General features: G+C 53.1%; 12 protein-coding genes across 12 annotated transcripts; 7 read left to right on the forward strand and 5 right to left on the reverse strand.

The window, feature by feature from the left end:
- Positions 1-344: 344 nt before the first annotated feature.
- Positions 345-1,195, forward strand: PG997_013955 (uncharacterized protein; the record flags this gene model as incomplete). Its single annotated transcript, XM_066818269.1, has 3 exons — positions 345-437; positions 528-848; positions 908-1,195. 3 exons carry the CDS (start codon positions 345-347, stop codon positions 1,193-1,195), a joined length of 702 nt encoding a protein of 233 aa, XP_066663961.1.
- Positions 1,196-2,645: 1,450 nt separating this feature from the next.
- On the reverse strand, positions 2,646-2,927 carry PG997_013956 (uncharacterized protein; the record flags this gene model as incomplete). Its single annotated transcript, XM_066818270.1, has 1 exon — positions 2,646-2,927. The coding sequence occupies one exon, from the start codon at positions 2,925-2,927 to the stop codon at positions 2,646-2,648; it is 282 nt and encodes a 93-aa protein (XP_066663962.1).
- Positions 2,928-4,507: 1,580 nt separating this feature from the next.
- On the forward strand, positions 4,508-5,536 carry PG997_013957 (uncharacterized protein; the record flags this gene model as incomplete). The annotated part of the gene is made up of 1 exon (XM_066818271.1): positions 4,508-5,536. The coding sequence occupies one exon, from the start codon at positions 4,508-4,510 to the stop codon at positions 5,534-5,536; it is 1,029 nt and encodes a 342-aa protein (XP_066663963.1).
- A 2,937-nt stretch (positions 5,537-8,473) lies between these two features.
- Positions 8,474-9,598, reverse strand: PG997_013958 (uncharacterized protein; the record flags this gene model as incomplete). Its single annotated transcript, XM_066818272.1, is given in 4 exon segments — positions 8,474-8,707; positions 8,757-9,193; positions 9,237-9,398; positions 9,412-9,598. The coding sequence occupies 4 exon segments, from the start codon at positions 9,596-9,598 to the stop codon at positions 8,474-8,476; spliced, it is 1,020 nt and encodes a 339-aa protein (XP_066663964.1).
- Positions 9,599-10,366: 768 nt separating this feature from the next.
- On the forward strand, positions 10,367-12,021 carry PG997_013959 (uncharacterized protein; the record flags this gene model as incomplete). The annotated part of the gene is made up of 5 exons (XM_066818273.1): positions 10,367-10,685; positions 10,742-11,020; positions 11,163-11,241; positions 11,300-11,684; positions 11,743-12,021. The coding sequence occupies 5 exons, from the start codon at positions 10,367-10,369 to the stop codon at positions 12,019-12,021; spliced, it is 1,341 nt and encodes a 446-aa protein (XP_066663965.1).
- Positions 12,022-12,226: 205 nt separating this feature from the next.
- On the reverse strand, positions 12,227-13,445 carry PG997_013960 (uncharacterized protein; the record flags this gene model as incomplete). The annotated part of the gene is made up of 2 exons (XM_066818274.1): positions 12,227-12,816; positions 12,875-13,445. The coding sequence occupies 2 exons, from the start codon at positions 13,443-13,445 to the stop codon at positions 12,227-12,229; spliced, it is 1,161 nt and encodes a 386-aa protein (XP_066663966.1).
- A 2,080-nt stretch (positions 13,446-15,525) lies between these two features.
- Positions 15,526-16,496, reverse strand: PG997_013961 (uncharacterized protein; the record flags this gene model as incomplete). The annotated part of the gene is given in 4 exon segments (XM_066818275.1): positions 15,526-15,573; positions 15,628-15,983; positions 16,044-16,291; positions 16,309-16,496. 4 exon segments carry the CDS (start codon positions 16,494-16,496, stop codon positions 15,526-15,528), a joined length of 840 nt encoding a protein of 279 aa, XP_066663967.1.
- Positions 16,497-16,882: 386 nt separating this feature from the next.
- On the forward strand, positions 16,883-17,755 carry PG997_013962 (uncharacterized protein; the record flags this gene model as incomplete). Its single annotated transcript, XM_066818276.1, has 3 exons — positions 16,883-17,026; positions 17,115-17,219; positions 17,291-17,755. Coding segments are annotated over 3 exons (714 nt in total), but the record flags the coding sequence as incomplete, so codon positions are not given.
- A 227-nt stretch (positions 17,756-17,982) lies between these two features.
- Positions 17,983-19,219, forward strand: PG997_013963 (estradiol 17 beta-dehydrogenase; the record flags this gene model as incomplete). Its single annotated transcript, XM_066818277.1, has 3 exons — positions 17,983-17,990; positions 18,074-18,966; positions 19,083-19,219. 3 exons carry the CDS (start codon positions 17,983-17,985, stop codon positions 19,217-19,219), a joined length of 1,038 nt encoding a protein of 345 aa, XP_066663969.1.
- A 474-nt stretch (positions 19,220-19,693) lies between these two features.
- PG997_013964 (uncharacterized protein) lies at positions 19,694-20,053 on the forward strand (the record flags this gene model as incomplete). Its single annotated transcript, XM_066818278.1, has 1 exon — positions 19,694-20,053. One exon carries the CDS (start codon positions 19,694-19,696, stop codon positions 20,051-20,053), a length of 360 nt encoding a protein of 119 aa, XP_066663970.1.
- Positions 20,054-20,627: 574 nt separating this feature from the next.
- On the forward strand, positions 20,628-24,410 carry PG997_013965 (uncharacterized protein; the record flags this gene model as incomplete). The annotated part of the gene is made up of 6 exons (XM_066818279.1): positions 20,628-20,981; positions 21,022-21,353; positions 21,437-21,592; positions 22,158-22,506; positions 22,586-22,919; positions 22,960-24,410. 6 exons carry the CDS (start codon positions 20,628-20,630, stop codon positions 24,408-24,410), a joined length of 2,976 nt encoding a protein of 991 aa, XP_066663971.1.
- Positions 24,411-25,024: 614 nt separating this feature from the next.
- On the reverse strand, positions 25,025-26,732 carry PG997_013966 (uncharacterized protein; the record flags this gene model as incomplete). The annotated part of the gene is made up of 3 exons (XM_066818280.1): positions 25,025-26,057; positions 26,129-26,626; positions 26,695-26,732. 3 exons carry the CDS (start codon positions 26,730-26,732, stop codon positions 25,025-25,027), a joined length of 1,569 nt encoding a protein of 522 aa, XP_066663972.1.
- Between the last annotated feature and the right edge of the window lie 279 nt (positions 26,733-27,011).

Here is a 27,011-nt window from a genome sequence, read left to right on the forward strand (position 1 = left end):
CTGGCGGAGCTGTGTCAAAACTACTGTAACATACTACACCAGTATCTACCCTACTATCAAATATGTGAAACCCATCATGGACCGGCTGCCTCCCACAAATATGCTTGGTGCCCGCTAATTTACGTACTGGTAGCACAGACGTGTTGTCCCTCTGCCGGGCAAATCAGTTTGTTTTCTTATAAGCATAGAGAGGCACCCAGCCAGGATCTGGTTTCATGAACTTTCTGTGTAGGAACATAAGCGAATATCATCAGCATGGCATGGTGCTAATTGAGACAATGTTCATAACGGGATAATTTATCCTCGTAATCCTAATAGCATAGCTATACACGGAATAACCGCCAATGGGGCAAGGAACAGCTGGCAATGGGATGCCTGGTGGTGCCTCCAGCTATACAAACATTAACGACTGGGGACATCAGAGTATCCAGGGAGAAGTACGAAGCTGCAGTCACATTCAGTACCCGAACAATAACAGTATCATAAGTACTGGGACGTTATAACGACATACGCCACACCCTCATCAGCACTTTCAGGAGCGACAGCACCCGCAACAACTGCAGCAGCACCTCACGACGCCCGTGCAACTTCCTATGACGGTTCATCAAGCCGCAGCTCCAAAGAAGAAAGCCGCCGAGTCCTTGGTAGCCGTGGCCTCAGCTGATGCTGCTGCAGGTAATCCTGCTGAGGCAGCCCGCATCTTGACTATTGTCGCCAAGGAGCGCGACAACGTCGCTCTCATGGGACGTGCTGCTGCTGCTGTTGCTGTCGCTGTTGCCCCTGCCTTGCCCGAGCCCGAGCCCGAGCCAGAGCCCGAGCGTGCCTCTGAGAAAGCTGGCCGTGATCTGGTGGCGCCGCTGTTGCGTAGCTGCATTCGCTTGCTGAGTGTGGTAAACACATCGTCCAGGACAGACCAATCCAATCCCTCACCATCCCCGATATCCTCACCGTCGCCAAAATGGACGCCGTGCGACAGCGAGAGTTTCGTCAATTGGCCCGCGACGCAACCGAATCGCGCGATGGCGCAGGCGACGATGCAACACGACATCATTGGCAGTTGACGATTGACAAGATCGAGAATCTCGAGGCTCACCCGCCAGCCATTCCTCAAGAAATCATCGACATCATGGGCAGACCGGTATACGAGATCAAGACATATGAGATGGTCAGCAAGGCGGAACGCAAGACCAAATGAGGATTGCTTTACGGCCCAGGCATCTTCGTGACTGAATCCATGATAAAAGGTAACTTGTCCGCGTCTTCTCGTTCTGCCAGTTGGCATGTCGGTCCAGTCATGCCTTGTGAAGTCAGACTTGCTTGCCAAATCGATCCTGCGTGGCGTTCACGCCAGAGCTGCCTTATACCGTCTCGTCTGAGCAGCTGGATCTCGCTCCGCCTCTGCTCGAAGTTATCAGCTTGACTTCACGTTGTTGAGAGAGATGTGCCTCCCTTAGTGGGAGAGGTTACGATAACAGTATAGCGGCGTTCCAATTTTCGCCACTAACGGGAATATGGAACAGGACCATGATCACGCCTCCACCGCTCGTATCGCGCTTCCTTCCAAAGGTAAGTTATTCTTCATTCTATGCACCGAACTATGAGTGGCCCAATACTTGGGAGACGGAGGGAATAGGTTCCGCACTGTGGTTCATGACGCCGGCCGCCAATTCCTCCGTCTAGTATCTACCTCCCCGGGCAGAGCCGCCTTCATCACAGAGCCATTGCCTCAGCCGGTCAACTATAAACATAACTCCATCATCTGTGAGCTTGCGACAAGGTCAAGGTCATGAGCAAACACCACTGCCGAGCGTAGCGTCGCTGACGGACCTGCCGTCGTGCAACTCTGCGAGACATATTCAAATGGAAGACATGTGCGAAAAGACTTATATTCGATCGCTGAAGTGAAGCCATCTCATAAAGCAGACGGCGACTTACTTCAATGTATGGTCCAAAAGCAAGAAAGAAAGAAAGTACGAGTTACCCCTATTTGAGATTCATGTGGTCTAGATAGGGGTATCACGTATCATTTACCAATTACGTGGCAAAAACGCAAAATAACATACTGACATACAAACAAGATTCAAAGTACGTCACAGGCTCCTGTATCAACTTGGCACTGCACTGCTTAGATCTGGAAGAGCGGATAGGACTCTTAATATTTAGCTAGATGTGGCTGTAGATAACACATCGTGAGCTCCGGCTATAAGGCGCAAAGTGTCCTATTCCGCCGCTAATAATTTGATACTCCTAGCCACGTAAGTTCAGGTTTACGTGTAACACGATATTTAAGGGCGAATTGTATAGCATTTTGTTGTTACTGGTTCGATGCCTCCCCGTGCCATGGGACGGAACCAGCAATGGCTTCACACTCAAAAATATTTCCTGCTCTAATACATGACTCTCAAGCTCTCTAGGAAGGGAGACGGAGAGGTTGAAAAACCCTTCCTCCACGTGGGAGGGGGAAAACCACTCCCTGAAAAAGAGGCACACACCTCGTGCGTGCAACCACCACTATGTCCCTGACATTACCCGCTCGTCATCCCATCGTTTCCCCGAAAAAAAGCTCCCCATAACCACCAATTTATTAGTATCCAGGGCACTTGATAGCGCCATAGTTGTTCTTGGTTGCTTCCCACCACGCCGAATCAACCATGCCGCCCAGACAAGTGTTGAGGGGTGATGAACTGCCAGACCAGCTTGCCATCCCGCTCGCCACAGAAGCGTCGGGAACCGGGGAGATGTCCGCACATGTGCGAGTGGTGGAGGTTGGCGTTCAGACCGGCGCACTTCCCGGGAATGTCGGGGACGTTGTCCGCGGTCACCTCCCACTTGGTGTAGCCGTTGTGGTGGCTGGTGCACGTCACCTCAGCAGAGACGGTGGACGTGAGGCCGGCGGCCAAGAGGCCCAGAGCAGAGATGAAACGCATCGTGGATGGAGTGTAGTGGTGTTTGTTGCTTGTTTTTCTTGTTGAAAAAGAGTGAGATGGGCGATGGGGTAGGAATGGTGTAGGTAGTCTTCGCAGTGATGGGGAGGTAGATGGTCTGTTAGGTTGGATGGTAGTGAGAGAGGTAATCTTTGGTCTGACAGTCACTCTCTAAGACGTGGAAGTATGATATATTTATACCTATTGGAATAGCCCTCTGCACCATTCAAACATTCGATTATATTCAGACGACGCTGGACCATCTACCCTGCCAGGACCAAAAGGGTAATAGAAAGATCCAAAAGGGTCCAGCCTTCTCCATCATATGGACCTGACTGTGGTTCCCTTCGTAGGGACAATGGATACTGCCTACTTTTTAGGACCAGAGTGGAAAGCCAGCGGGAGAGCGGCAACATACTTTTTGAGGGTATTCGCAATCTCAATGGACAAGCCCATACGATTGTAATTCCCCGAGACACGATACTGCGTTACATTCAAGTCAGCTAACCCTTTTAGGAAAACGAGCGAATGAGGCGGTGGAACGTCGAAATCGTGTTCCATTCTCGATCGCTGCTCGAGTGGATTCCCTCGAAACCCACGGGAGCCGAATACAGCTCTGTGTCTGCCGTTGCGGAGGGCTGAATTACAACTAAGATGGTCACCGACCCCCATGTCTAGGCTCGGAGAAACTGACTGGCGGCCCATGTCGCCTCGGAGGAACCGCCCGACCCATCGATGGAAATTCCTCCGAAGATAAAGCTACTTATACAAGGCCGACAATGAAACTTTTGGTCTGTTCACGGGAGGAGAGGCAGGAGTCTAGCGGTCACTCGAAATCACAAAGGTCGAGGCTGAACGATGTCTAAGTATGGCCGAAGAACTTACCGCCGGCATCTCTAAAATGCCGTTGAAGCGGCTGGCAGTGCTGAGCTCAGATGATGATGCCGCTTGTGGGACCAGACTTTGCTCGAGACGAAAGTGACCGTTGCCAACAGAGGATTTCCTTTCTCGGAAGCCGGCGGGAAAGAGGTAATTCTTGCTATATTGTTCCGGCTGAGATTGCAAATGGAGCTTTGGTGAAACGCCTGGAGGGTAAAGTTGGTTCTCTGCTGCTGTATGTTTCGGTGACAAGGATAACCACAGCGCATACGAAGCCGATTGTTATGCTCGCAGATTACACGAGAGGCTCAATCTTTCCTTGAAAATGGCCTGTGGGGATTCGGCAGTTCATTGCTAGGTCATCAAACAATTTTTTCGTACGCCTTCATCCTTGAGCAATACGGTCAAGTTGCGGCATGGCGGATTTTATTAGAACATAAAGTCTTCTTTGTCGACTTTATCAGATTGTGAAGCAACAAACCCTTTGGGAGCCCTTCTTTCTCCCCAGTAGATAACTAAAATGGCATTGAACTAAATCTAAGAGAAGACAAAGAATGTGCTTCGTACGAGAGCTTGTATAAAACCTCGCGGGTATCTGTCTTGGATAGAAGTTAAACCAAGTAACACAACCAAGCCATCATCTTCGTCTCCCTCCATCTTTGACACATTATACCATTCTTCTCAACACTACTCGCTAGCCCACCATGTCCGTCAAGACGAGAATCCTCATCGTGTCCGACACGCACAACCAGACGTTCGAGATAAAGGACATACACAAGACAGCCGATGTCGTCATCCACTGCGGGGACATGTCCCTCTATTCCAATCTGGCCGACTACCAAAGGGTACTCGAAACCATTTGTCAGCTGCCTGCGAAGCTGAAACTTTGTATCGCCGGCAACCACGACATGGGCATAGACGAGGGCAACTTTGATAAGCATTTGGCGAGCAGGCTTGACATGGATGTTAGATGGGGTATAAACAAGGGCGAGGAAGTGGTGAGGAAGGAGTTTGGCCCCCTCGGCGAGCCCAGGCGGCTCTTGGCCGCAGCCGCAAAGGCCGGTGGTGTCCAATTCCTCGAAGAGGGCAACTACGAGTTCAAGTTGAACAACGGCGCGTTCTTGCGACTCTACGCGAGCCCCTATACCCCGGCAAAATGGAGAGGCCGAGCGTTCCAGTACACTTACGACGAAGGGCACGAGTTCGCCATTGCTGACAACACCCAGATCGTAGTCACCCATGGCCCGCCGCGCGGCATACTGGACTATACCGACGGGAACCAGCGCGCCGGCTGCCCCCAGCTCTACGCGGCCGTCGCTCAGGCACGACCCTTGATCCACTGCTTCGGCCACATCCACGAGGCCTGGGGCGCCAAGTTCGTGCAGTGGAAAGAGACCTTCTCCACCGGCGCCCGCCGCAGCGCGCGCCTCAGCACTCACACCGAAATCGACCCCGACACGACGGTAATCCTCGAGCAGGTCCAGGATCTGTTCGCACAGAAGAACGATGATGCTGCGACAGTCCAGGCCAAGGCCGCGAAGAGGGAGGAGTACACACGGCAGGGCTATTACTACACGAGTCACTGCGCGGGTGATGCCCGGCCAATTGCCCAAGGTAAGCAGACCCTGATGTTGGATGCGTCTTACGATTACAGCGAAAGTAGGAAGGAAATACTGAAGCATCAATGGCCGTTTGTCGTGGACATTGAACTGCCAATCGCCAAGGATGGTTAGAGGCCGTGCGCTTAGGTAAGTCTGACAACAGTCTTGTAGTACGTCCACTAGAAGGGAGAGAATGTGACGACGGGATGACTTGGTATTCGGGATGTTAAGTAACATGGGAGCTTCATAGAGAGGCAATTACACTTGCATAAAATATGACTTGAAAATCACGACACGGCGATCCCAATAGAACTGACATACTAAATGTGAGAAAACCCCAGTAGAGCTTGACCATGATAGCCCGGGTCTCGCACGCCAGCAAGCATGCCTGCTGAAAAAAAAAGAAAATACACAAAAAAAAGAAACAAAAAGAAAATTGAACTTACCGTCCTTCAGGCCCGACTCCAGCCACCCAGGCTGTCGCGCCCCCTTCACCACGAGTTGGTCAGACTCGCTACGATGACTAACACTATGTGACGGGTTAGGCCACGATGATGCGTCTTCCGGGTATTTAGTTATTTAACGGTGTCACATTTGGCTGGGCCCTGGGGCCCGATGCTTCACCGTGCCTGGGGCAGTCAGAAAACCACGCGTCATTTCTCAATTCAGAGGGATACACGCCACGTTTTCTGTTTCGCGAGGATTCGAACCGGGGGACCTGCCGGTCAGGTCCCCGGTCCTGGGGGAGGGGGGAAGGAAGGAGAGGAGGGGGAAGTTGAAGGGTAGAGGCGGGGACGAATCAAAGCCGTACTCATTACCACTGCACCACCTGATCTTGGTGGATTACATTGTTGTGGTCTCGGTCGAATGGGGCGACTGCTGCTGTTGGAAAATTCAGCTGTAATTAGGCATTATGTGTCTACCTTTGCATCTTTGGTCCCTATGGGTGCTTATGGCTGGGGGAGCAGCGGATAAGTTAGCTGTAGGTCAGTAGGTAGGTAAGTAGCTCGGTAGGTAGCTATGTTTACCCACCACACATCCCTTTGCCCTCCGTCGACTGCTACACTGTCACCAATAATATGGGGCTGCTGATCGAATTCGAAGCTTTCGTGGCCCTTCTTTCAATATCTCGGAGCGATCGATGCCTTTCGAGCTTTGCCGCCAGGCCTTTTGATAGCAGACACCATATCGGCCTCCGCAACCCTTCCTTGCTACTCACTCACATCTCGCGTATGTTTTGGCATGTGACACAATACATCACTTAGAAACAATCCCCAGAAACGAAATAGCTAATGAATTCATAGCAGGGAAGCATCTCATACGACTATCATCCACCTATGACAACGGAAGCATACCCATTCAAACACGTCAACACCGCTACCATGGAACACTCAACTTGAACCAATTCACCTCAATCTTCTTGCTTACTGTTCAAAGTTCGACTCGACACAATTGATTTTAACTTTTCCAATGCATGGAGATGCCTAAAGCCTTCCAATTCGTTCTGCTAGGGATGATGTGCCACCCCATTGCTGACTTACACCCACCCGAGGCCCAAGCAGCTGATTCACCGTAACCAACCGCCGTGTAGCAAGGAACTCTACTGATTCTGCCAACAAATCATCTACCGTATCATCGCCTAATACAGCATAGAATCAATACATTCACTGACCCCAAGTTGCCCTGCGCGATTGAGCCCAAGCACGAGCTCCTTGCTTTAACTGCTGCCATGGCAACAACCGCGCTGCACCGCCATACTTGATCTCCCAACTACACAAGAACAATACCATGTCAATAAGAAGCCTTGAGAACCAAAATATAGACCGAATGCACGGGTTTGATGTTGTACCAATTGGGGTCAGGATTGATGTCGTTAAATTAGTCACGTGATTCCCCGGAGCTTAATCGAAGTCGTCTCCACCCGCGCGGGTCAGGATGGAGACGCTGGACCAGCCCGGCTTGTATCAGACACTTACTACCAAAGTGACAGACCTTCCTGTACAAGAGCTTGGTGACTAATGCTGAGAAGTATTGGATTGATCTCATTTCAATTGGGGATGCATCGGGTCGATTCGAGTTACTTCGGGTTGATACTAGCATTTGCTCACCGAACAGCAATGAGATGGCATGTGAGATACAGAAAGCTGGCAAGATGACGATGAAAGTATAATTCATTCTACTATTACTAAAGCATTACAACTGAAACAGTTGCATCATCCAAAGGCATCGAATGCCTGTGCAGCGCGCTTAGACACTTACCTTATCCACGGAACCTTCGGGCCAACCACAGTCTTGGACAGTGCCAAATGAGAGCAGTCACTAAGCATGCAGCGCTACAATAAAATTGCCAGGAGCCTGCTAATACGCGACACAGGCAGGCTGGGGTTTTCATATCTGATGGCAAGCTGTTAGCTGACAGTTGCGACTCGGAGGGGACAACACTCGATAGCGTGTGCATCATGGGCAAATGGGGTGCCGGATATCAGAAAAGGATAGAACAAATGATGATGTTTAATCATTGTGATCATAAACAGCCTCTGAAGCTAAATTTTCATCATATGGAAGGCGTGTGAGGGTGAGAGAACGAAGCGAATTGAGACTTACATGATGCTTTGCAGAGTTCTGACGGGCGTTGTACACCATGAGCAGAGCCAAGCGACACTTGCGCGACTGGGTTGTCAACGCGCTCTTACAGTCTGAGCAGGTCAACAACTAGAGGCAGCAAGTATCAAGAGCCAGCATGAGAATGCGGGAGTGCTGCGCCAAGCTGTCGCATGTGTAGACGAGAGAGCATTGGAAGCTTGTAAACAATTGGAAGGTTGAGAAAAGTCAAGAAAATTCGTTGCCCAGCAAAATTTATCTAGTCCACTGAGAGTGGAGTGGCCTTATCCCTTATCAGGGGACGGGTATCACTGATAAGCGCTGAAAGAACCAAGTGGAGCTGCTAACTCTAGGGGAATGCTCCCTACGGAATGCTCAATCAATCAATTGAAGCTCTATGTAATTCGCAGTTTCAATAAATGCCGCTACCTAATGTATCATCCAAATAAGACCTTGGAAGAATGCAACTCAAGCCAATCCAACCTGGGGACTCGCGCCGGCTAAATACTCGGGGCTGAACTGGTAATCCACGTAGCCCGCAGCCAGATTGGTGTAAAAGGTATCGCGATTGTACGCGCTCAGCTCCAGCCCCTTCTGAATCCTGTACACCAGATCCGGGTTAGAGATGAAGTACCGCCCAAAAACAACTACAATGTTCTTGTCCGGATACTCCTCATCCACCAATTTCTGCGCGTTGGCCGCCTGAAAACCTCCGGCCAAAAGGATCGGTCGATTTCCCCAGATTTCGTACGCGAAATCCAACCCCTCGGTGCGCCCGGACTCCTGCGCGCCCCGAGATGCGCGACTCGACCAAGTGCAGGTACGCCAGCTCCAGCCGGCCCGCCCTGTGGACGACGTCGCTGAACTGCGGGACCGGGTCCGCCATGCCCATGCCCTGAAACGTGCTCCACGGGCTCAGACGCAGCCCGACGCGCGCGGCGCCGACGGCGTCGACCGTGGCCTTGACGATCTCGTCGACGAACCGGGACCGGTTCGCCACGGAGCCGCCGTACTGGTCGGTGCGCTTGTTGCTGACGTCCTGGAGGAAAGTGTCCAGGAGGTAGCCGTTGGCGGCGTGGATCTCGACGCCGTCGAACCCCGCGTCGACGGCGTTCCTCGCGGCCGTCGCGAACTCCGCGACGGTCCGCTGGATGTCGTCCTTGGTCATGGGGCGCGGCACCACGTGGCCTTCCCCAGGCGTCGGGATGTCGCTCGGCGCCATGACGACGACCCCCTTCCTTCTCGGCGATCTCGGCATTGGCCGCGGGCCCCATGGCGAAGATCTGGCAGAAGATGAAGCTGCCTTTGCGGTGCACCTCGTCGGTAATGGTACGCCAGGCCACGATCTGGTCTTCTCGCCAGATGCCCGGCGCATTGGGCCACCCGCCGCCGGCTGCCGGCGATACGAGGGGTGCCCTCGCCGATGAGCAAGGTGCCGGGTACGGAGGCGCGTTGGCTGTAGTATTCCTTCATCAAGGGGAGGGGGACGCGGTCTTCGGTGGCGCGGAGGCGTGTCAGCGGCGCCATGCCGATCCGGTGCTTTAACTCAATGTTGCCTATCTTCAGCGGCTTGAAAAGGCGTGACTCGGCCATCTTGATGGGGAAATAAGTGCAGGTCGGAGTTTTGGAATATTGAATCTTCGAGTAAGTAAGTAGCGAGTATCTGCTGTTGGTGCTTTGGATCCCAATGAGACTCAGCTCGGAGCCGCTTGGGGATGGGGGGCTTTGTATCCCTCGAGTTCGTGATCCGATGACAAATTCATTATGGCGGGATGCTTATCAATTCAAGAGGCCTTTACTTCACAGTTTCATGAAGTCGCGAAGAGGATTATCTTGTGGATACAAATATGAGGTGATTCTTAATAAGGAGACAACACACATCCAAATCAGACGAGGAGTTGATTCCGAAAGAGGAAACAACCTGCTGCCGAAAAGGGAAAGAAGATGGTTCCAAAAACGGGTTAGTGGCATGTGGATCCAATCAGCGCTAGGCCAAGCAGGCGGAGAGTTAACTCAGGTGACTGACTCGTAGCGATTGCGATAATGCTGCATAATGCCATAATGCAAGATAGTTTATTATGCGAAAATAATACACTAATGTGGTAATAATATCACCTCTAGAGTCCACTTTATAATTATTCCATTATGGTAGCAAACTACGCTAAAGTGGCATAATAGCATTATGCCGCATTATGCTATTGAGACCGCTACAGGTGAGTGTATTCGTAAGCAGGCATGAGACGGGCGTAAGTTTCCACGAGAGATCCCTGTCATCCATGGCCATAACCTTACTTCTACGACATCCCACTCGCTCTAACCGTAAGAGCTGATTACCAGTATTTGTGGTGGAATTGCTGTAAAATGGCACCGGGTTTTCATTTCGTCACAGACCAAGGCGCCCCGAGTGCTACGAAGCAGCTGGCAACCAGGCGTCAGGCCCGATCGCACGCGGTCAAGCAAGCTCTCGAGAACAAGCGGAAACTTCAGCAAAAGGCCGGGGATAACTTCCGGGTCGCGACACCGAAAGATCTTGTGCCTCGGGAAAAGTCGAAAAACCAGAAAACGAACGCAGAGGAAGACCGGCGCCCGCGAATCTGTTCCTCACTGTCTGTGGGTCTGTTGGATCCGTTCCAGACGCTTGCAGTCAACTCTTCGAGGCTGCAGGCCCTACTTAGCACTCGTAAGATTTACTTTTGCCATCCCAGAACAGGTGTCTCACAATATATGTCCATACAGAGGAAGCTAGATGTGCCTCGGAGCCGGTCTTCACGATTGCCGGAGCATGGGAATTCCAGAACTTCCGCTACGTCTTCCGCTCTGGCTTCGTGGACCCGGCTCTCCTCAATGCCGTGATGCTTTCGTTTACAGCAGCGGTGACCAGAGGCAAGCTTGACGGGGAGTGCCTGGGGTATCGGGGTCAAGCCATCAGCCATATCCGCGAGAGAGTGAGCTCCCCGGAACGAAGCTACTACAGAATCGACAATCGGTGCTATTCTGCTACTGGCAGGAGTGGAGGTATGTTTATCACGCAATGTCCGCCCTGCTTCATCATAGGGTCTCTCCACCCGCCTCCTCCGTTAAGATTATTTTCATCTGATAATAATTACACCTACGTAGGCTCGCGCTCGGAAGACATCTCAGGTGCAACTTCACTTAGGAGCGGTGCGTCAGCTGCTTGATCTCTGTCAAAAGGAGGGTATCTCGCTCACACATGGCATCAAGCGCGCAATATTCTGGTGAGTGATGACTGATCCAGCGTCATCATGCGACTCGCTCTTACACAAACCCTGGCAGGCAAGATCTGAACGCCTCCATATTGTCAGGGTCTAAGCGCATAGTTGACCATACGACCTTCACCGAACTACAGTGGACCAGGGACGCACTTCCCGCAGACTTCTTTGCCATCCCCAGCGGATTTCAGAGTCGACCCAGTCTGTTGACCGGCGAACTCCGGGAGGTTTTCAAGGACATTCGGGCTCTGCAATGGGTCCGAGACCGTCCCATTTACTCTGGGTCCAACCCAGCCGATATGGCCCGTATAAACGACCAGACTGCTTCCATCCAGTCCAGGCTTGCGGGCTTGATAGGTCTCTCTCCTACAATGGAGTGTTTGCGTCTAGCAGCGTATATATGTTCCGTTATGTTATGTTGTTCGGTCTGGTGTCCTGCCGTGTTCCCAGTGAGTGATGCACCTTCCATATCGAGCTGTTCATCGTTGTTTACCCCTTTGCCAACAGTCCGAAGTTTCGTCACAGCTACTCCGAGTATTACAACAGACCAACGATGAAAGTCTTTGGGACGATGACCCGGATATTCTGCTTTGGATCCTGTACATGGGTGGCACTTATGCTCCCCCGGGGCGCAATGCGGCACGGCTATATCGCGTTGCTGCGCTCCAACAACGTTGCCAGGTTCAAAGGCTTGTACAGGTCGTGGTCGGAATCACTCGAAGTGCTGAAACAGTTTGTATGGTCAGATGCAGCTTTCTTGAAGCAGGTCGGGGCGTTCTGGGATGAGGTTCATGGTCCAAATGGGCTAACAGACTGACCGCCCCGAGACAACCGGTGCATATTGATGCCATGATAGAGAGTATCGTTACGCTATATTAACCATCAATGCAACCTACTCAAGACGATGAGAAGCCTCGAGGCCATCCGATTCCCTTTTATGTTTTCCTTGCAACAGCCTCGCCCATCACAAAACATAACCTATTCATCTCTGTCAACGAGCAAGCCTGGCATTTGGGGGTGGTTCCGGCATGATCGGGACGGTGCTGATAGTGATATTATTTGTCTGCCTGATCTGACTGCCCGGCACCAAGGACTGGTGATATCCGGTACCCTCCACCGAGACGTGATGTTGATGCATCTGGGGCTGACACTCCAAGTCATAATACTGAACCGAGTTAGACTTGTCGTTTCCCCCTTTCGATCCCTTGGGAATGCTGCGGGACCTAGAGTAGGAGGCAAAGACGCGGACCACACTCGACGTCATGCCTTGGAAAGCGGGAAGAACCGTATTATTGAACCAAGTACGCAGAGTCGGTACGCAGCTCAGGGTGATGACCAAGCTCTGCTCGACGCCGGCCCAGACCTGAAGGAGGCTGGTGCGGTACTGCATGTCGTCAGTGTTTCTGCCATCGCCGACCGAGATCTTGGCCTGGATCGTCTTCAGGAGAGAGACGGTCATGGTTACCAGGGAGAGCATCAGCAGGAGGATCAGGCCCAGTTTGCGCTGGAAGGGCATGTGCAGCTTGTAGACGAATATGATGGGGAACAGGACGTAGGTCAGGTCCGAAAAGGTGAGCATGGCTGATAAAGGATAAGCAGGCGCGACCGGGTTAAAGGAAGAAGAGGTAACTTGACGTACCTTGGATTGTATACACCAGACTTTCCGACACGGACGGCGGGCGGCGCACCGCCTTGACAAAGGGATTCCAAAGCCCTTCGATTGGTTCCGACTGCGTCCACAGCACGGCGGCGTCGGCGAGGATGAGTATCGTCTGGACCGACGTGAAGACGATCAGGTACCACTTGAACCACTTCCGCCTCCCAAAGAGCCGGATCAGCAAGAGCGCGGCCGAGATGCGGGCGACGGACGAGGCCAGCAGGTTCGGGATGACGCCGATGTAGACCCACTTCTGGATGTGGATGAGCTGGGGCACGACGGTGAGGTCGCGGTCGTGCTGGCCGAGGCCCCAGGTGTAGGCGTGCGTGACGCAGGCCTGGGCGACCATCTGGAACAGGAGGGCCAGGAGCAGGGTCCAATCGTCCCACCAGAGGCGGAGGCGGGAGTGGACCACCTTGACGTAGAACCGCACCGTCACGGCGAGGATGCTGAGGGACGCGAAGGTCCAGGTCAGGCCCATGATGAGCGGGCCGTGGCCGGGGTCGGCGGGGTTTTGGGGAGGGCGGAAGGGGCCGGCTCCGGTGGCCCACATTGTCGGTTCGGTTCAGTTGGGCATGAAGCCTGAGTACGCAGAGAACAAGAGAATAGTCGTCTGAGTAATTACATGACTAAGTCAGCTAGGAGCAAGGAGAACTTGAAGCTCTAGGGTATTTATCTGCATGTCGGAGCTTTATTGATTGGCTCGGTAACACTGCACCAAACGCGTTGGCAATTGATGTGCCACAGCAGCTGAAGCGGTAAGTGTCGCTGAGCATAAGGCGTGTTCACTGCATTGTATCACCATCAAATGGTACTAATCTTGGACCAGGGCGCTCTTTTTTGTGATCTAAGCATTGGGTGCTACAGCCACCGGCTCGGCGCAGGTACTGACAGCCACTGCCATGAGATGTTACTTTTAGTCGTCGCTTAATCGAGGGTGCATTAGAGTAACACATAATTGCAGTAGAATGGCCGTTGACCGACCTGCATCTATTAGACCAAATATTGCCGTAAATAAAAATTCGGGGCCGAAGCTCGGTGTCTTTTGCGGCAGCTAAACGAGCCTGCCAAACCGTCGGTAAGCCAGCCGCCTGCATGAGGAGTAACCTTCCGCCGTTTGATTCAATGACCATGACATGTATTGGGACTTTTACAAATCCAATTTGAAATGGAAGACACCATCTAAAGGACAAGTTTTGTCAGGGATGATTTCAGATACTGCAATTTTTGTATATTGAAAGTGATGAGATATAAATCTGGGCTTCAATTGTTCCCAAACAAGGGATGACTGTTGGCTGTGGTTCATGCACAGCCTACTTCTTACATTGGACATGTAGGATTCGCCCCCATGGAGCACTACTTGTAATACAGCATCCAAGAGCCCCCCATCTCTTTCGGTACCGACAGTTGGAGGCGCAAACGCCGTACAACACCAAAATCTATTTCGGGAAATCGCCCCTAGGCATTACACTCCACCAAAACCATTGACTTCAGATCCGGCGAAATGACTCCTGTATTTCTTGATGCGTCAACATCACTCGGCATGGTTCGGAGGACGGTGAGATTTCTGATCACAGCATGGATAGCACAGTTTGTATACCGCGGGATATCCGCGCGAGTAAGATCCATGAGAATGAGAGCCCGTGGTATAGTGAGTTTTACTAGCCCCGCATCTTGAGTGAACATGTAGTGACAAGCCAGTACGTATCCCCTTGATGGCGACAACGCTGCCTCCCACCATATCGTGTCCTGCATGGAGTAGGGAATAATCAGTGCCGTGGTATAATGTTTATCCAATTCTATTTGGTGGCATAATACTTACTCCTATTACAAAATACCTACCCAATTAATAAATGATTGGGCCAGTCGATTATTTACGGAAAATTAGCTATATTATACCAAGGGTAGTGTTTTTGCCATTCAGGGGATACTAACACATATTCACAGCCCATAATGGAGCCCTACTCGCCCATCCTCGGCCATCTCCCGCTCACAACACCTACGCCAATACCCAGATCGCCCGGGACTGGAAGAAGTTCTTCCCGCGGCATCCGCATGCTAGGTAGTGCACCCAGTTTCTGGCGAGGACGAGAGAATTGGTCGTATTGCCCAGTAGACCCCGGGGCGATTTCGTTCCCCATTCAACCCATCCCAGCTGCTTCTTCTCGGCCTTTTCTTTCTCATCGTAGGCCCATTCAGCAAAGGTAACCAGGTGCTCCAAGAGCCAAATCAGGGTGTCGACCGGAACAAGTTTCGCTTAATATGGTGGCTCGAACATAACAGTGCTGCGGCCCATTGAGCAATGTGAATGCGTGGCTGCGCTGCATTTTGCAGAGTCGGTACTTATCAGACAGAAATTATTCACCCATCTACGCACTGAGTAAGAGAGGAGTGAGCAGATTTAGTTGCACGTGAGCCTGGGCCGCGGCACAAGTACTCCAGCAGATCAATCATCTCTCCATAGTTAGTCACACTAATTATGCTCAAGTAGCTAATAAGATATTGCAGCTCGTTCGTTCTCTCTGTTTCGGATCGCCATAGACAGTCAAGATTATGCGAACCAACAATCTTCAACTGCTCTTTATACACGATCATACTCAGTTTGCCACGAAGGACAAGTTTCAGTCTGGAAATTATTTGCCCAATGCATCCAGACCACATCCCATAACAGCTCCGGCGTCCTGTGTTGGTTTAGTTAGCCGGTGGCAGCCTTAGCGAAGAGTAGCCAAACTTACCATGGCAGACTGAGGAACGGCCGTCGCGGTCGTGCTCGACCTAACCACGTCGGCATTGTTCCCACACCAGATACGACCCGTAGTGCGCTTGACGATCTCGTCCACGACCGTGGTCGCATAGTCCACCGCCTCGATCCGGGGGAACCCGTCCTTACCCTGGGCTCTGCCGGCGATGATGTCCTCCAGGCTCTTGTAGAGCGAGTCCACCGGGAGCTTGAAGTCGCCAAAGTAGGTCTGGCCTTGGGTCTTGACGCCGCCGGTGACGACTTCGAGCACGTCGACGCCGAAGGGGGCGAGCTCGAGGCGTAGCGTGTCTGCTACAATTTCGAGGGACCGCTTTGAGGCTGCGTAGGTTCCTGAAATTCGGAAGTTAGAATTTCCGGGTAGCCAACGAAAGGAGGTTACCGGCAACTAACCCATGTACGGTACGTTGAGGTACCCGAAGATAGTAGTAATATACACCGCCATCCCCTTCGCCGCAATAAGCAATGGCGCAAACGCCTGCGTCAGCGCAAGCGGTCCGTAGAAGTTGATCTGGAACAGATCCTTGACCACGTCCAAGTCCTCGTCCAGGATCGGCATGAAATGGTTGCGCCCCGCGTTGTTGACCAGGCAGTCCAGCTTGCCGCCCGTAAGTAAGTTGAGAGACCTGCTCGACGGCGGCCTTTGGTGTCGTCGGACTTGACCACGTCGAGCGTCAGCAGAGTTAGGCTATCCGAAGAGAGCTCGGTGCTGAGGTGCGACATTTTGGAGGGGTCACGGACGGTGGCGAAGACGTGGTAGCCGCGCTGGTGGAAGAGCCGGGCTAGGGTGGAGCCGATGCCGCCGTTGCTGCAGCCGGTGATGAGGACGGTCTTTTTGGAGATCATGGTGAGATAGTGGTAAGGTGTTTTAGCTTTGCGGAGGAGAGATAAACACGGGATGTGGTCGGGGGATGGTTTGGTTCCGTAAAGAGACAAGATCCAAGTCGGCGAAGAGGGGAATACATAAGTACTGACCTGCATCAGTTCGGAGGAACGAGAAGGTGTTGGTTGTTGGTCGTTGACCGTATGCAATGCCACGTTACCTCACCCTGGTGCCTGTGTTCTGCATGTAAGGGGGTGAGAATCCTTGCAAATATACCCAAGTATATTAGTACGTGCTGACCCGACGCTGAGGCTCGCTCCGTCTCGGATACCTAACCGTCACTTTCTTGTCCGTCCAGCATCCCAAAAGACCGGAAACCGCAGGGGTGCAGCCAAATAGTTACCCAGGGACAAAACCCGAATGCGATTGGGAGGTCCTGAAAGCCCTTCGCACGCTTAAGGAACCGAGCCAGCCTATGCCGCGCCTGGTCGATCTGCTGGAGTACCTCGGCCAGCCCCAGCAGCAAGATATCTGGTTATTGCTCGATATCAAGGTATGGGGAGTTTACATTCGTTGATCCATGCTTTCCAGCGTTGAGGATGGTTTGGCAAATGTTGACCAGAGAACTACGTTGGCTTTAGACCGACGATGACCAAACCCATCTCCTGCCACGGCTTGCAAAGCTCCTGGCTTCTATTCCGACTGGAAGGCCCTGGAGAGATCGTATACTGCTGGGCGCCTGGGATGTAAGGAATACCACCATGTACGTGCTATTTACAATGGCAATTGCTGACTCGGATCACTCGACATAATATAGGCGGAGTGGGTTAGTGGTTGCCTGCGATATCTTCCGGGGTTCCCAGTGACCTTGAATGCTTTCTCACCACCATACGCCACCGCAATGATGCCTGTCCATCATTTGAGCTTTAACTTGTACTACTACTCTTTCGCCACGAACCGGGGTTCGGCCTTCATCAAGCTGGCCAAGGAGCAGGACCGGCTGATCTTTTCCTGGTCCGATAACACGGACGACTGGATGGTGAAGAGTCTCGAAAACGAAGTCGACGGCGTCATCACAGACGACCCCAAACGTTTCCTGGAGTTGTGCGAACAGTGGTCGTCGTCTAAGAGCAAGATGCAGAAAGGGGCTGGTCGCAGGCTGAGCGCGAAACAGACCATTCTGTGGTTGATTATAAACTTCTTGGTCATTGCAGGGGAGGTAGTCTTTATATTGGTAAAGGGAACCCCTCGGACCCGGGTAAAGAGAGCACTTAGCATTTAAGCTTGACTAGGGACAATCAATCTAGCCCATAGTTGTAGGCTAGGGATATGCTAATTCTCTATAATAATTTGGCCCGAGATCATGGCGGCAAGAGTATGTGGGTAGTACTGTTGCCTAAGGCAAATTACCCGTTATCCCTGTTGTGCTAGTCTGCCACCAATACGATCCCAAAGCATCCGATTTGTCCCTTTCTAGCAGGTTATGTCACATCGGCGATCCCTAAATAAATGGTCGCGTAAGTCAAGCCATCTGTTCCCGTTCGATTTTCCCGTCTTCCCTCTCTAACATATTGTGTAGAAAACGCAGCAATCAATTCAGATCGTATCACCAACGTCATGGCACCGAACAAGAACTTCTCCTGGACGCAATTCTTCCCCCAAAGCCACACTTCACCGACAATGACATCCCGAAAAGCCTCTCGGGAAAGGTGTACGTGGTGACGGGCGCCAACTGCGGCACGGGTAAAGAGCTAGCCCGCGTCCTGTACTCCAAGGGCGCCAAGGTCTACATCACCTGCCGCACCCCGGAGAAGTCCCAGGAAGCTATGACCGACATCCGAGGAGGGGCGGGCCCGGCTGAGCAGAAGAGTGGTGGTGAACTTGTACCTTTGCAAATGGACCTGGCCGACCTGCCGACGGTGCGATCGGCAGCGCAAGCTTTCCTTGCGAGTGAATCACAGCTCCACGGTCTCTTCAACAATGCCGGAGTCATGGTAGGGGACCACTCCGGCAACACGGCCCAGGGCCACGAGGAGGCGCTAGGGGTCAACTGCATCGGCCCTTTCCTGTTCACCCAGCTACTGACGCCCGCCCTCGCGACGGCCGCCAAGGCCCAGTCCGCAGGTACCGTCCGCGTGGTGTGGGTGTCCGGTTTCGGGCTGGAGCAGTGCGCCCCCGAGGGCCGCGGCGTCGACCTCGACAACCTGGACTACCACGACCCCAAGCCCGGCATCGAGCGGTACGGCATCAGCAAGGCGGGGGTGTGGTTGCTGGCCGTCGAGTACTCCCGCCGCCACCACGCGGCGGACGGCATCGTCAGCGTCGCCATCAACCCCGGCAACGTTCGCACCGAGCTGGCTAGGCACCAGGGGATCGCGCTCAAGCTTATTGCTGGGGCCATCGTCTATCCCATAATCAGGGGCGTCTACACCCAGCTGTTTGCGGTGTTCTCTAACGACATCAGCACCCGATTTGACTACACAAAGGAGTGGGGTAAGAACTATGCAGCCCATATCCCGACGACTAACAACCATCCACCCAATATTGCCTTTTTCTTTCTCTTCGCTTTCTTTTGGAGGTCGTATTGGCACTGACCTTTCCTAATCCAGTCATCCCCTTCGGTCGGATTGCTCCACTGCGGCCAGACCTGATTAAAGCAACGCGGCCGACGGAGGAAGGAGGCAACGGAAATGCGCAACAGTTCTGGGAGTGGAACAAAGACAAGGTCCAGGAATACATGAAGTGATAGTAAGGGGCCTGAAAGAATAGCCAATATATCGGAATAGGACTTGGGAGCGGAAGGTAACCCAGGAACTGAGATAAGCGCTGCAGAGCCCCTTTTCTGATATGTGGCAAACGATGTACTTGCCCTTACAAAGCTACCCATTCATTTGATTGCGAACGATGCGATGATTCTACATGGGGACCGGGGGAGCAGGACGAGAAACTGCGAGTATACAATGGCCATGACAGGATTCGACTCAGTGTCCTTATAACAAAGGCATTGTCATGTGCTAGTCTGCATAAAGAAGCTTGAAACCCTAGGTTAAAAGGGACATCTGCTGGCCTTTGTTATGTATGACCAGAGTCTTTATGTCGACCATTTGTTACTAAACAGGCTGCTTGTTACATAAGTCCGGTAGGTATTTATATACGTCCGACACGAATGAGCCAACTGGACGGTCCTCAGGAATACCTACCAAGAAGTCCAACATTTAAAATGGAAGCCAACAATAAGAAACCTGAAGCGCAATCCGGCGGTGCCGCAGCACAGCCGCAACGCTCATCCGTCAACCCTTTCAAAGAGGTTTTCGAGGTGAGCAGGAAGACGATCGAGATTGAGGAGAAGGATCTCGAGAGCAAGGTGAAAGCGTGGCGAGACAACGACGACGATGACAAGAACGCCGAATTCGAGGCCAAAATCGCTGTTAGCCGAGGGCGTCTCAAGGAAAACGTGGACAATGCTGTGGGCGTGGTCAAGCGCGCAGAGGGATACGCCGGGGTCCGGGAGGAAGCGGCTGAGCTTATGCGTCTTGTACGCAGGGTCCGTCGGGAACATCTCGGTGAGGGTACTCCCTGATCTGGCTCTGCTGTTGGGCGTGGTGGCGGGCAGGTTAAGGGTGTAGAGTCGTGAGATTATGAAAGGTAAGACCATACCAAATTCTACATATTGGTAACTGACTATGACATGGACCGGGCATCAAATCGTCTTGATTGATTCATTTCTTGTGTGTGCATGTTGGCTTCTCTTGCGGTTGCAGAGCTGTAGAGTACCATACTGGTAGATAGGGCCTCACCTTTATATCCTGGCTTTGGGTGCTCTGTCTAATAATAGCAAGTTGGACATACGGACACGGGGCTATTCATTCTGATTACTGTATAGTGTTCCATTCGTATACGAAACCTGCAGGGACAGCATTTGGGTCCAATTGACTCTGACCAATTGGAATGTGCGACGATACCCCTGAGCTACTTGTTAGTGCCGTTCTAGCGCCTCCTGGACCATCAACACAGCCCAACCTCTAGTGACTCACGCACTACGCAGGCTACTAACATCACCGCCGCTGCCGTTGCATAGGTATTGACAAGAACTCGATAAGCCAAGTACTCGTCAACCTAGATTTCATCAAACCATAATTCACGCAGATGCAACCATGAATCAACCACAGCAGCAGAAACCTACATTCCTAGGGCTCCCTCGCGAGATCCGCGACAAGATTTATGAGTCCCTCTTCATCCAACCCAAGGACATTGACTGCTACCGCGTCTGGTTCACTACCTCGCGAAGGCTCCGGCGCCAACTCGCACGTGAGGGCGCCGATCCGGACTGTTGCGGCTGGCGGGACTACGGCTGCGGCGCGCACTACGAAGCGCGTCTGCGCCCGCACGGCACGGCGCTGTTGCGAACCTGCCGCCAAGTCCAAGGCGAAGGGACCGAGGTCATGTACGCGCGCAACGTGTTCTCGGTGGCGCTCGAGCAGCGGTGCGTCTTCCTTCGGCTCTTCAACGTCGGGGGAGCGCAACTTGCGACTCGTGCGCCACGTCAAGCTGACGGCGTACACGGATTACCACGGGTACTACATCACACGCGACCCCGACGATACCCGTCCGCGCGGTGACGGCCACTGGGGCGAGAGGCCGTGGGAGTTCTTCGGCGGCAATCCGGCCACCGGCGATGATGGTGCCCGCGCCGCGGGCTGGCGGGCGTTCATGGGCGGTGATTTGAAAACGTTGCAGGTCGCTGCCCTCGTCCCCAACTGGGGTCATCACCGCGGGTGGCCCGTCTGGGTCAACCAGCTGGAGCATGTGCTCAGAGTCATCGGGGATGCCGTCCCGGAGGACGCGGACGTGACCGTCGACGATAACCGCTCCCTCTTCCTGTGCGACGCAGTGGACCGCTGCTTCTCCCCCGAAAGAAGGGACTCCGTCGGGTGCGGCTGCCGGAGGGTGACGCGCACTACAGCAAGAAGGGCCGCTTCGATCCGGACGATGTTGACGGTGCACCGCTTGATAGCGATGGGGAGCCCGTGCCCGAGAAGATCCTGAAGCGCCTGCCGAGTCACCCTACCGAGGCTCTTCCATTTGCGTTATTTGGCGAGGAAGATAACGATTCGCGAAGGTGAGAGAACTAAATGCTTTTTGATCAGTCGTCGTTGGGAAGACCTTTGACACACTCTAGCTAACCACTCTCGCATTTTCGGTATTGGTCAGGTCTGAAATTGCCCCGCCACTGTGGGCTGTTTTGTACTATATTTACCGGACGTATTATTGGTGACAATAGTCCTGGATTACCGCCGAAAATGACTATTCGAGCGGATGACGTGTAATGTAGAGTGGCGGCTGAGCATGTAGCCGAGACCGAGATGCATCAGACCAATCAATAGGGCGCCCAACCCACCTGCAGCCATACTCAGGGGCGAAGGTGACCTAGCTTGAACAGAATCTGCCTGCCAAGACACGGCATCCAAGACATCAATGCCGTAGCCTGCTTGTCCTCGTTATGCAAAAACGAAAGAAATTTCAGGCCGCGATTCCAGAAACGAGTTCCTAGTCACATCTAATTTCATCAAACCTTTGGATCATAGCATAAAACCTGCACACAATGAATATCTCCCGGCTTAGACAGTCTTTTTCGTTTTCGAGAACCCCAAAATGGCCGTCTTGTCTGCTATATCACCGATCAGTCTTGTCATCCTCGTTTCCTTGCCAATCTGGGCGCCGATCGCGGATCTCCATAGCCGGACGAATCCACATCTATCCGCTACCCATGCAAGACCCAATGTGCATCAACCCTACCCACAGGCATTTCCCAATCCCTTCATCGAAGCACTTTATGTTTTTCTTGTTTCTGGTCTTCCTTTTGTGTTGAGCCTTTATCTTCTCGAGGATCCATATCTTTTCAACAGTTTCGTGGAGGAACAGTACGATGTGGCAACCAATGCCACCTTGTCGGGCGACTCCAGGACCTCTCGAAGCAATTACGAGGAAGTCAAAGGTAAAATTCCAGCGATTGGTTTGTCCAAATACGAGATCGTATCTGTATTGAAATGCGAACAACGATCATGTCCATCGAGAGACCGGCCAAAGCACCCGGGTCACACCATATTCAAAGTTAGAGGCTGACGAGTTCCGGCTGCTACTCCTGAAACCTGGAAACGGAGACGAGCCACTCGACTGTATGATTGCTGTTTGCAGCCGCAACAGTGGTGTGGCTTACGAGGCCTTGTCCTATGCCTGGGGCGATCCCGAGAGTAGGACAGATCTTCTTTGCAACGATTTGCCGCTCTCGGTGACAGAGAACCTGGAAGCTGCACTGAAGCACCTTCCGGTCTCCCACAGAGACCCGAGTCCTGTGGGCGGATGCCCTCTGCATCGACCAAAGCGATACAGCGGAGAGAGGGCACCAGATCCGATTGATGAAGACAATCTTCTCCGAGGCGCGCAGAGTATTAGTGTGGCTTGGTCCCGCTACTACCAACACCAAAGAGGCATTCCGACTCATCAACCGGGTGGTACGGGCAATTGTGAACCGGAATCAGTGGGCACTCGAGAATGTCACACTTCCTGACTCCTCTCCTCTATTTCAAGTGTACCAAGATTTCTCGCCTGCCAATGAGTTCGCTAGGCTTTCCAGGCTGAATCTGGGCTCGATTATTCGCTTACTTCAGATGCCGTGGTTCACTCGCCTCTGGGTATTCCAGGAAGTAGCTTTTGCAAAAGAGATTGTGGTACTGTGTGGCGAGCAGGCCATACCCTGGTGGAGGCTGGCACAATCCGTCATGTATCTTCACCACAAGGGCGTCCTTCTCGAGTACAGGCTACATAAAGCCGTGGTCGGAGTCAAGGCGGTCGTGGAGATGGAAAAGCTCCGACAGAACGCCGAGGAAAATGATTCACCGCAAGACTTGCTTTCAATCCTTCTGGCATCCAGTGCGGCGCAGTGCACAGACCCAAGAGACAAGATATTTGCTGTCCTCGGTCTAGCCATTGACGATAATTACGGGCTAAAAGGAACATTTCCCGAGGTTCAGGTTGACTACGATGCCAATGTCAGCCAGGTCTACCAGAGTCTGGCGCAAAATTTTGTTGCCGCAAAGGATCTGAGGATCCTTTCCTGTGTCTCTCAACGTCGATGGACCTCCCTGGATGGGGCGATGGATCTACCTTCATGGGTCCCGGACTGGACGGCGATCGAAAACGACACGCCCTTCGTTCGGTTCGATTTGCGCGCAATGTTCCCCAAGGCTCGGTACTTGTCCTCCGAGCAGAGCCCAGAGGTCACGGGCCAGAGTATACTTCGGCTTCCATGCGTCGAGATTGATCAAGTCGAATGGGTCGTCCCGGTTACAACATTCACCAAGACGCCAGTAGTGAAACCGTGGTTTGCCCAAGGCGGGCGGTCCTTGCTCGAAAATGCCGAATGGCTGGAAACTTGCCACGAGCTATTCGACCGTCTTGATAATGATACAACGACGCACCGACGTTCCAACCAGAAGGGAACTTTGGGCGACACGGTCTCATCGGGATCGCCGCTGTGGCTCATCTTAGTAGCGGGACTAACAGGCAATGCTGTGCCCGTCAAAGGCCACCAAGAGCCATATTATGCTCGATATATGGCGTTCCTGAATAGGACAAGAGAAAGCCCAGTAGAATGGCAGCTATTCGCCAATGGCAAGAAAGAGGTAATCGCACAGGTGGAGGCCTCGCTCTACTTGTGGTCCTCGAAAAGAGTCTTTGGCATCACGAAGCTGGGCAGAGCCGTCCTGCTTCCTCGGGGAACTTACAGGGGAGACCACATCGTCCTACCTGCTTTCTCTGTCGTGCCGTTGGTGGTTAGGTCGAATGGTGAACAAGGTAAGAATTTCTTGCTGGGCGAAGCTTATGTCTGCGATGTAATGAATGGTGACTTCGTGCAGAAGTTCAACGAGGCTTATTGAAGGATGGAAGACTCTCCCGACTTTGCGGTCTGGGACATCTCCTGAATAGTATGTCCGGCCAGTTCCGAGTTAAGCACCCCGATATTCATGAATCTTAACAGTACTTGAAACGACCAAGCTCTGGGCAACAAGAAAGTGGGCGTTGGTGTAGCACCCCGAAGCTAACATGAAGTTGGCGTGGTAGAGGCACTAGGCCTGGAGCAGCTACAGAGTAATGTAAAGCTTTCACGTCAAACCTATGTCACATGCATAATGACGAAAGAGCATGAGAAGCTCAGCTATATGTGTATCAATTCGCTCGTTATCATATTAATTCCCCTACCACTACATGTATCCAGTCGCCAACCAAGTAATAAAGATATTTGAAGAAAAGAAAAAAAAGTAGGTTAAGGAAAGTCAAGAAGTGTACCACCACAAAACAACACCCTAATCTCTCTCACACAGTCAATCTCCACCAGGTATCCAAGCTCCTCGTCCGTGGAAAGGGCAACCTCGGGGAAGCCGAGTCGTGTGCATGCTTACAAATGCCCAACTCACTCGGTTTCCCCTTTTTCAAGGTTCCCACACCATATTATAGACGAAGACTTTGCTGAAACCTCTGGCCTCTGGCCAGTCTACCAGAAGCGCCACCACTGCGTGGGCTTGGGAGCCTTCTTCTCCATCTTGGCCCAGCGGCCAAAGGTCGCCTCCCAAGTCGCCTTAGGGTTCCAGCCCTGCACGGGATAGCCCTGAGCCTGAGTCGGAGCCGGGGCCTTGACGGTACCCGGGTAGACGGTGACCTTGGAGCAGCTGGAGCCGTAGCCGTAGCCGTGGCTGCACGAGGTGGTGACGTAGGGCGTGGGCGAGACGAAGGTGACGGTCGCCGTGGTGGAGCGGCCGGTGATGGTGGTGGTGCCGGTCACGGCATTGGTGGCGGACGTGGCTGAGAGAGGCGAGGTCGTCCAGGAGGGGGTGTAAGTGTACGTCGAGGTCAGGGTGGTGCGGGTCGTCGGCAGCAGGAAGCAGATGGAGCTGGTGGAGTTTCCGTAGCCGGCGGGGACGCAGGTCGTGCTCTGGGTCGCCGTGGAGCTGGAGCTCTGGACGGGCAGGGACGAGGAAGTCCCGAAGACGCTGCTGCTGCTGCTGGAGGTGACGGGTGTCACAGTGCTGTAAGTGGTGGATGCAGTCACGGTCGACGTGGAGACAGCCGAGCTGCTGCTGCTAATACCTCTGGTGGAAGAAGTACCGACGGGGCTGGAGCTCGAGTAGGTGTAGACGGAGGAAGAGCTGAGAGCGGTGCTGCTGGTCGACTCGGTGCTCTGGGCCGAGGAGGAGTACGTGACAGTAAGAGTGCTAGTGATCTCCGAGGCCGTCGAGGAAGAGGTAGAGACACTGTACGGCGTCGAGGTGGTAGACCAAGCCTCAGTGCTTGAGATGCCAGAGGTCCATACGGAAGAAGAAGTGTAAGGGATGGTGGAGTACTGGTAGCTGGATGGGCTGGAAGAAGAAGAATAGCTGTAGGGGCCAGTAGACGAGATGGCGCTGCTGCTGGAGCTGGGCGCAGTCGGGAAGGACTGAGTGGGAACCGTGATGGTGGAGTTCCACTTGTAGGTTGTGGTCAGGGTGACAGGCAGACTGGACGACTCGATGGTGGTGCTCTCAGTCTCACTGGGTAGGTGTCAGTATCAACAACACCACAAAAAGGCAGATTATTGAGTTGCGGTTGGAACATGACTTACCAGGTATCAGTGGTGCTCTCCGTCTCGGTGGAAGCTGTGGAGGAGCTGTAAGGAACGGTAAGGGTGGTGGACGGAGTGATGGTCTCGACGGTCGTGGCACTAGTCGTGGGGATGACGATCACGGTAGAGGTGATCGTAGACTTGATGGGGCTCGAGGAGCTCGTCGCCAGGCTGGAGGAAGAAACCGGCGAGGAGGGAGACACGGAAAGAGTGCTGGACAAGCTCTCGGGGATAGTGCCTGAGCTGCTGCTGCTGATGGGCGTGGTCTTGGTCAAAGCAGTGCTGGAAGTCAGCGAAGACGACCAGGCGTTGGTCGAGGAGAGACCAGAGGCGCTGCTTGGGGTGTAGGTTGTCCAAGGCAGGCTGGTGGTCTCGGAGCAGCCCGCGAAGACAGTCGAGATCGAGTAGACGGTGGTGGTAGCTCCGCATTCCGGACCACAGGCAGTCACCGTGCATGAGCCGTCGTCCCTTGGACCGAGGGCAGCAACAAGTGCTGTGCTGTATAATAGTTAGTAGTGAGAGACAGAGAGAAAGAGGCCCGGCAGTTGCTGGGGTGTTAGACCAACCTCAGGGCAACGGCACCCAGTTGAGGGAAGGAAGGCATCTCGAAGACTTGTCGAGGCGCTGGGTAAGAGCAGTGATGGTATGCAAAAGAGTGTACTTGGCCACGAGTCCCCGTTGAGCTGAACTGTGATGATGGAGCTGCTGAGGGAAAGAAACCAGATCACATTCTGGATCATGTTCGTCCTCTTATAGACTGATTCCTGTCTGTGACCCGTCGAAGCGAGCATGCCGACAGAACACTCATCAATGTAGCCATGAAAACATGGACATGGCGCGAGGTCTGTTTGCCATGCACGCTCCAAGGGGCGCCCAGGATCCA

The sequence above is a fragment of the Apiospora hydei genome (genome assembly GCF_038363865.1).
Source record: "Apiospora hydei strain CBS 114990 chromosome Unknown utg000009l_segment0_segment0, whole genome shotgun sequence".
Classification (NCBI taxonomy): domain Eukaryota; kingdom Fungi; phylum Ascomycota; class Sordariomycetes; order Amphisphaeriales; family Apiosporaceae; genus Apiospora; species Apiospora hydei.